General features: G+C 33.3%; 1 protein-coding gene across 2 annotated transcripts; it reads left to right on the plus strand.

The window, feature by feature from the left end:
- The first annotated feature begins 3,420 nt into the window (after positions 1 to 3,420).
- LOC123905546 (sphingosine kinase 1) lies at positions 3,421 to 8,520 on the plus strand. Of its 2 annotated transcripts, none has more exons than XM_045955195.1 (10): positions 3,421 to 4,017; positions 4,108 to 4,230; positions 4,314 to 4,414; positions 4,947 to 5,019; positions 5,623 to 5,709; positions 5,815 to 5,892; positions 6,090 to 6,160; positions 6,981 to 7,277; positions 7,794 to 7,916; positions 8,045 to 8,520. In XM_045955195.1, exons 1-10 carry the CDS (start codon positions 3,693 to 3,695, stop codon positions 8,234 to 8,236), a joined length of 1,470 nt encoding a protein of 489 aa, XP_045811151.1. In that variant the 5' UTR covers positions 3,421 to 3,692; the 3' UTR covers positions 8,237 to 8,520. The 2 variants fall into 2 exon arrangements, with proteins under 2 accessions (XP_045811151.1, XP_045811152.1); XM_045955196.1 differs by having other exon boundaries at positions 3,447 to 4,017; positions 7,794 to 7,939; positions 8,045 to 8,171.
- Positions 8,521 to 8,963: the final 443 nt, after the last annotated feature.

An 8,963-nucleotide genomic window follows, 5' to 3' on the forward strand; every position in this document is an offset into this window, starting at 1 on the left:
TGGCAGCTTCTCATTTGACAAAAAACGCGCGCGTGCAGCACACGCGCCGACAGGCGCGCGTGGTGGAGAGGAACACGCGGAGAGAGAAAGCCTTTTTAAAAGGCAGGCCACGTGTCACATTTTAATTGGCTGCGTTAATTTTTTTTCATTTTATACTTTAAACTCGATTATTTCATCGTAAATTAATTTTTTATTTTTTAATTTTTATACCAAAATTCATAATTTTTTTTTCTCTACAAATAGAGACTTGGTTTGTTTGATTTGGACACCGAAAAAAAAACGCAATTTTTCACTACTTTAAACTCGATTATTTCGTCGTAAATTAATTTTTTATTTTTTATTTTTTATACCAAAATTCATAATTTTTTTTTCTCTACAAATAGAGACTTGGTTCGTTTGATTTGGACACAGAAAAAAAAACTCAATTTTTCACTACCTTAATCTCATCAAATAACTAATAATCAACTTACTGAAACCATTTTACCAGCAAAATGGTTTCAGTTTACAACTCTCTGAAACCATTCTACCAGATAAATGGTTTCAGAAGCAAACACAATTAATAAATTACTCACTGAAACCATTCTACCAGTAAAATGGTTTCAGAATACAACTATGTGCAACCATTCTACAAGGTAAATGGTTTGAGAAGCAAATAACTAATAATCTACTTACTGAAACCATTCTACCAGCAAAATGGTTTCAGATTACAACTCTCTGAAACCATTGTACCAGATAAATGGTTTCAGAAGCAAACACAATTAATAAATTACTCACTGAAACCATTCTACCAGTAAAATGGTTTCAGAATACAACTATGTGCAACCATTCTACAAGCTAAATGGTTTCAGAAGCAAATAACTAATAATCAACTTACTGAAACCATTCTACCAGCAAAATGGTTTCAGATTACAACTCTCTGAAACCATTGTACCAGATAAATGGTTTCAGAAGCAAACACAATTAATAAATTACTCACTGAAACCATTCTACCAGTAAAATGGTTTCAGAATACAACTATGTGCAACCATTCTACAAGCTAAATGGTTTCAGAAGCAAATAACTAATAATCAACTTACTGAAACCATTCTACCAGCAAAATGGTTTCAGATTACAACTCTCTGAAACCATTGTACCAGATAAATGGTTTCAGAAGCAAACATTAGTTTTTAATTATCGTTTTATCTCATTTAAGGTAGTGAAAAATTGCGTTTTTTTTTCGGTGTCCAAATCGAACGAACCAAATCTCTATTTGTAGGAAAAAAAAAAAATGAATTTTGGTATAAAAAATAAAAAAAAAAAAATTAATTTACGATGAAATAATCGAGTTTAAAGTAGTGAAAAATTGCGTTTTTTTTTTCGGTGTCCAAATCAAACAAACCAAGTCTCTATTTGTAGAGAAAAAAAAATTATGAATTTTGGTATAAAAATTAAAAAATAAAAAATTAATTTACGACGAAATAATCGAGTTTAAAGCATAAAATGGAAAAAATCACGCAGACCCATTCATATGCTGACACGTGGCTGCCTTTTTCAAAAGTAAAATATTCTCTCTCCAGCTTATAATCTAGTGTGGCGCAGACAAGATGGTAGGATGATCTGGGCTGTCTGATCAATCAGACAGCCTTAATGAGATCACATCTTGGCTGTCTGATGGAAATCAACGGTCTGTAACCATGGTCCTTCCGTACGCGCGCGACACTGGATCCACGTCTATTAATTTTTAAGAAGGTGGGGGCGCGTGTCAGTATTTTTTTTTTTATGTAAAATTACAGAAATGCCCCTGTTGCTCTATTCTTTCAAAAATTAAAAGAATGGGTATTTTGGTCCAATTGAAAAGGTGCACCTTGCTAACTTAGACCTAACTAGGGTCTAAGTTAGAAAACCCCATATATATATATATATATATATGAGACTCAATTAAATACTCAAAACTTTTTGTTGTTTCATTTCATATTGTGAATGAATACTAAGCTTTGACTAAAGAACAAAACATAATTGATGTTTGTGCTTACTGTGAGTTTTTTTTTTTTGTGAGGTCTCCACTCCTTAGTAATTTTGGGATATTTGTTAAACAATCAATGAGGATAAGTCACACACATATAACTTGTTTTTATTGATTGATTGATAATTACTCCCAATTATCAAGAAGTAAATTAGAAAAAAAAATGTTTTTTATTATTGATTATGAAAGACAATTTTAAAATTAAATTTTGTTTGGGTAAAGCGGAATTGAGTTGAATTTTTAATTTCAAAACAGATTTCTACTAAAAACTCAAAAAATAATAGTATATAATTATAATTTTTACTTTTGTTTTAAAGCTAATAACACATCGTTATTAATGGTCGTTGATCACTGTTCAACTATTATTTTGATAACTATCAATCGTCATTCCAACCACAATCAACCAACACTCCGACCACTATTCACCACCGATTATGACCACCTCAAACCACTACACTATCAACACATGATCCATGATCTAATCACCACTTATGATAACTGCTGATCACCACTTCAACCATCGCCGACCAAACTCTTATCATTGTTGATCACCACTCACCATCTTTGATCACCTATCTGACCACCACATATCAATCTTCAACTAAATACTAAAATAGAACAACACAAAATTCTAAATTATTAAGCAATTTATCGTCTTGTACTTAAAACAAAAAATCCTCATATAATTTAGACAAAAGATTCACTTCCTGGTCAAATTCTTCCCCTCAATTTTCCCAATCCATAAATAAACAAATAAACGGTTTTTCTATCATGTGCAATTTTGCACATGTTAAGAAGTTTAAAATGGTAAATTTGAATTGGAACTTATGAATTTTGTATTATATATATATTTTTTTAATAAATAATTATTATTTTTCAATAAAAAATTACTAAGTTGCTTTAACCTAAAGAATAAATAAACCCATAAATAAAAGAGAATTAAATCATTCATTTAATTTAAAAGATGAAACACACTTAAAAAATGTAAAACAAGAAAAATAGAAATTGGTACCTCTTGAACACTAGTTAAGGAACTAAATATAATAAATAAATCTAAGCCACTAGATTTGGTCTAGTGGTGAGGGATTTGGGTAGTATGTTATAGGTCCTGAGTTCGATCCCCAACTCATTGTAAACCAAAAAAAAAAATATAATAAATAAATCTTGAAATCAATATATTTTACTTTTTAAAGTATAAATAATAATAATTTTAATATAAAAATTATTTTTTTTAACTTTTTTAGTTAGCGACAGGACACTGGTTAACATGACTCAACGCGAATAAAAACAAAGGACCATAGTGATATAGACAAAGATTGTCCATATACAAAAAATAACATAGGAGTACTACTAGATGCAAATTGCAATTTGATAATGATAAGATGTTGTCATTATACATTTCATTAAACAATTGGCGTCAAAGTCAAGGCAGCTTGACAAATAAATAACTCAAAATTAGTAAACACATTCCAAACTTAACTTTAGATTTCTTCTTCATCTTCGTTTTGCATTTCTCAAATCATATCCTATAGTATTATTATTTACTAGTAATTATTATTAATATTTTCATTTATATTTAATTTGTACTAATTATATCTCCGAGACGTGAAAACCGGATTTCACGGGCGGTTTTGTTACCGAACCGGGTCTCCGGCTGATATTAGTGGGTCCAACTACCTGAACCGGAGAAATGGATCTAACCGCTCACCAGCGTCCTTTATTTTCGGACCGAGTAACTGTCAACGGCACCGTAACGCCACTTGCTCTTCTCGCCGACGGTAGACTCTGGTGGTCGGAAGGTATTCAACGCTGTCTCTCCGTCGAAAAAGATGTTATCGGATTCATCTCTACTGGTTCCAATATCAAAATCAAGACTCTCGTTGAAGCTCGTGACGGTTGTTGCACCACCGGTGCTCCAGCAAAACTTGTTCGTAACGACGTCGTTTTTAAACCTTCATCAGAGGAAACGCATAGGATTTGGTGCCAGAAGCTTCGCGAATTCATCGATTCTCTCGGTAAACCTAGATTGCGATTGTGATTGGTTACTGTGATATTGTGCTATGAATTGATTGAATTGAATTCTGATTTTGATTATGATTATGTAGGTCGACCTAAGAGATTGCTTGTTTTTGTGAATCCATTTGGTGGAAAGAAATCTGCTGTGAAGATTTTTGATGAACAAGTTAAACCTCTTTTTGAAGATGCTCAAATTCAACTCACTGTGCAAGGTGATTTCATTCTTCAACTCACCGTAACGACTTTCATTGCTTTTGCTATTTGTTTTTTTGTTGATTCAGTTTGTGTTGTTCAGAAACTGCACACCAGCTACATGCCAAAGAAGTTGCTCGATCGTTGGATATTACGGAGCACGATGGCATTGTTTGTGTTAGTGGAGATGGAATTTTGGTTGAGGTTAGTTTCATTGTCATTCTTATCATTATCATGTTCGTGACGCTCTTCTTAAGTTAACAAATTTTGATTGTAATTGAGGTTAATGAAGTTTTGGTATACACTTTAAACTCTTCCTTAATAATAAACTTGGTTTATATGGACAATGCATCTCCTTTAAACTCAAAACTACCTTTTATAGATGAATTAATGAAGTTTGTGTTTAGCGGTGTACACTTTTGAGGTATCCTACCAAGAGATACTAATTGAATACTGTTATTATACTGGATCGTGCTCGTGGACTTAATTTGAAAAATGTGAAACTTAATGGTCTTAGATGATGTTGTTTAATACCACTGAAGCTAGTAGAAGGATTGAATAGGAGTTGTAACATTCATGGGAAGTTAAATGACAATGTGGGTCACTTATAAATTTTGAGATGTAATCTAATCTGTGTATTCTATAGGTCACTTTTGTACTGACTGATTTTTGACATTGCTGTCTCTGTTTATTTATTACTTTTTTCCAATCTTACAAGCATCACACATTTTAGTAGGTTGTAAATGGGCTTCTTGAAAGAGAGGATTGGGATACAGCGATAAAGATTCCCCTTGGAGTAGTTCCTGCAGGTTTATTACTTGTTTTGTCTAATTTGACTTGATTACTTTAAACTTTTTATTGGGGATGGGAGGGACATGAAGCTATTGTGCATTGATTGTTTATCAGGAACGGTGAGATGAGTCTGGTGTTATAAAATAGAAATGGATCCGAATCAATAGGAAAAATAGGAATTTTATTCAAGACAAGCCCCAATCCTTAGCCTTGTATCATTTTTATACCAAGAATCGAGATGGTGAATTAAAAAACTGATTGCCCCTCCTGGCTCTCCTACCACTGAAATTGCAACTGAATCAGAATTATCTGACTGATTCTCCCCTCTTCCGTGTCTCTTCCATTCCCTATATCAATTATAATCAACTGTCTAATGGACAGTTACTAACTCTTCTTCTTCCGTATTTATTCTCACTTCCACTGCTACAATTAACTGTTTACTGGACATTGGTGCCTCCTATTTTTCCCACTGTAAACCCTCTTAATGGATTAACTGTCTACTAACGAATTTACTAATGCACTATCTGCTGGATTTTGTTTACATAGGTTCATCATTTGCTATTATCTATATAAATTTTAACATGCCAGCCAAGCTAATAAACTCTTCCATACTTTGTAAGGTACGGGAAATGGCATGGCAAAATCTTTGCTTGATTCAGTTGGTAATCCTTGTACAATAGCCAATGCCGTTCTTGCTATTATCCGAGGTTTCCATCCATTTATGTCATTCAAACATGTCATGACCTAGCTATTTTATTTTCCCCTTTTCCTGTGATGTTATAAAGAATAACACGTGTATTAAATATCAACAGGCCATAAGCGACAGCTTGATGTGGCTACCATCACACAGGGTGAAACCAGATTTTTCAGTATTTTGATGCTTGCATGGGGTAATTACTGTCACCATAAATTGGATTATGCCAGTGAAGTGATGGCAGATGTTCTAATCTAAGCTATTTGTTTCTTATTCTTTCCTTTTTGTTTATCAACCTAGAGTAGAATCTATATATGGCACCGACTCCGAATTTTGACAATGGCATTCACTTTGATGTAATAAAATATCACTGAATATGTTATTCTATTTCAGGTCTAGTTGCTGATATTGACATCGAGTCTGAAAAGTATCGGTGGATGGGAAGTGCTCGTCTAGATTTTTATGTTAGTAAGCCATTTTATAATGTTGATGTCTTGTTTATTTTTCATTTCACCGAATATATGTCCAAAATAGATTGTTGCTGCAACGATCTTCTTTTTTGTTAATGTTAATTAGTTGTTAGAAATGTTAGTTGGGGAATTGAACTCTCAATCCCTTATCTCTCCAAACCTTGTGTTTAAAACCACCTTATCACTCCTTTGTTGCAATTTTCTTCTAACACTTCAGTTTTTGGTGTTTTAAAATCCGATTTTGTTTGTGACTTTAAGTAAAATGCTTTGGATTACTTAGGGCGCAGGAAATGTACATTTGATTTCTTAGACTTGAATCAGATGTAAGTAAGTGGCAACACACAATTGAAAAAAGTGCCATTCTTGTGCAATGATATACTCTTTTACCTCTCCCTCTCTAATTTCAATGCACTTCTGTTCTCTCTCCTGCAGCTACTGTCTGCTGATTTTTTTCTTCGGATAATCTTACTTTTATGTATTCATCTCATAGAAACAGATCCAAAATATAATGGAAAAGAGAAACACGTCAGCGCTTTGTCATATGGACTCTTGCCTTTGATTTTCAGAGATATTTCTTACTGTTAAATCTCTCATTTGTGTAGTTCTATTTTAGTTTGATTTTGACATCTATTTGTCATTGTCTGATAAATGAACCGTTGGTGAGGAACTCAAGTGTAAGATGTAACATAACTATGCTATTCTGACTACACTTGTGACACAGTTTTGAATTCTTATGTTAAATGCGTTTTGCAATTATTTAAGAGATAGGAGTTGCTCATTAATATTTTCCTTATTTCCTGTTTTCCTGCTTTAGGGTCTCTGTCGACTCTTAAATTTGAGGCAATACAGTGGATCTGTTTCTTTTGTGCCTGCACCTGGGTTTGAGTCTTACGGGGAGTCCACTAGTTGCCCTGGCAAATCTACCATCAAAGGGAACAACAGTGATCCAAGTGAAGGGGAACATGTTAATTTGCAAACACTTTGTTATCAAGGACCTGAAGTAAACTTGGAAAATATGAACTGGAGAGTTATAAATGGACCCTTTATTAGTGTCTGGCTTCACAATGTACCTTGGGGTGCTGAAGATACGATGGCAGCACCTGATGCAAAGGTCAGTTTTGTGTGAATAAGAATTTAAGCATATATTTGCCGTTCAAAAAAAAAAAACTGTTTAGTTTGTGTTATACTGGGAAATGTTTCCAATTGCTTCCGTGGCAGTGGTGGCCCCATTATGAGGTCCAATTTTGTATCAATTGATTCCAAATGTGTCTCATGCTATTGCACAAATCGTGATGATTTTATTTTTTGGCGGACATATCGTGATGAATATATTGCTCTTAATTTGCTTGATTTTAATGCCTTCTGCTATTCAAATTATACTTTTATGAATTTGAGTGAACATGATATAACAATCAATATTGTAATTGACGATTAAAACGACCATAATTAAGAATACATGTATGTACTCTTTTAACTGCTGCCAGGTATTTGTAGTTTGTACACCTAATAAAATTCAGCCGAACACTTTTCATATATAAATACCAATGGTCTAAATATTTTAACACTTTTTTCCGTCTTGAGTGGGGCTAAAACTGATCATTATTCTATTATAATTTGGTAAATGCAGTTCTCTGATGGTTATCTTGACCTGATCATTACGAAGAATTGCCCAAAGTTACATTTGCTGTCAATGATGTCAGAGTTGAATAATGGAGGACATGTTAAATCTCCATATGTCACATATCTGAAGGTGTGATTTCCTGAATATATCATGTAATACTTTTTGTAGCAGTTACTTTGAGCATTGAACGAGTCTTAGCATTGGTTTATTTGCATAACAAAATTTTCCTAATTTATGTATCTTGCAATAAATTAAAGGTGAAAGCTTTCAGCTTGCAACCTGGTCCACGCATCAAGGACCGAGAGAAGGAAGGGATCATAGATTCAGATGGCGAGGTTTTGGCAAGAGGGAAAGGAACCTACAAGTGTGACCAGAAGTCTTTGATGGCCTATGATAAATTGCAGATAACAGTGGATAGAGGTTTAGCTACACTTTTTACCCCTATATAATAATCTGGTTTAATTATTTTCGTGTGCAAATTCCACTCCACGTAATATCGTTCACGTGTTGGTATTAACAGAACCTTCCATGAGTTATATATCTTGTACAGCACCAGATGTATTGGATAGAAAGTTTCCTTTGTAACACCAAATTGGTGGGGGTTAAATTTTGAATTATTAATACGGAAATTATATTATCACTCTTTTCTTGAGTTGAGTGAGAGGGTACCCTTCCAAAGATAAAGTGTAATGATAAATATTAATTGAAAAATCAACTAGAGATTGCAATAATATCAATATGTGCAGTTATATACATGTGTATAACAAATCATGAAGTTATTGAAAGTTTAGAAGTTGGTTTTATGATTCTGCACTTTGTGGCTCCTTGAATTTGGTCATGCGCGTGCATGGTATATTGTGACATGACATGCACAATTTGAATTGGTTTTTCTGTATTTGAACTGATTCTACGTGAGTAATCAGTCAATTTAGTCCCTAAACTATCACTCTCTCACCAACTTAGTCCCTAAACTATTAAAACCAACTAAAAGGTCCCTAAACTATATTCACATCCTTCAATTTAGTCCCTAAACTATTAAAACCAACTAAAATGTCCCTAAACTATATTCACATCCTTCAATTTAGTTCCTCGGTTAACTTTTCCGTTAAGTGACTGTTAGTAGTCCCTAAACTATAAAAAATACTTCAATTTAGTCCCTAAACTATCTTAAAAAAC

Source organism: Trifolium pratense, linkage group LG2, assembly GCF_020283565.1.
Source record: "Trifolium pratense cultivar HEN17-A07 linkage group LG2, ARS_RC_1.1, whole genome shotgun sequence".
NCBI classification, from domain to species: domain Eukaryota; kingdom Viridiplantae; phylum Streptophyta; class Magnoliopsida; order Fabales; family Fabaceae; genus Trifolium; species Trifolium pratense.

Excerpts from the sequence above, each read along its gene's own strand:
- LOC123905546 (XM_045955195.1), top strand. The coding sequence starts at position 3,693 with ATGGATCTAACCGCTCACCAGCGTCCTTTATTTTCGGACCGAGTAACT. Across the intron at positions 4,231-4,313 it reads AATTCAACTCACTGTGCAAG|AAACTGCACACCAGCTACAT; the intron begins GTGATTTCATTC and ends TGTGTTGTTCAG. Across the intron at positions 5,710-5,814 it reads CGTTCTTGCTATTATCCGAG|GCCATAAGCGACAGCTTGAT; the intron begins GTTTCCATCCAT and ends AAATATCAACAG.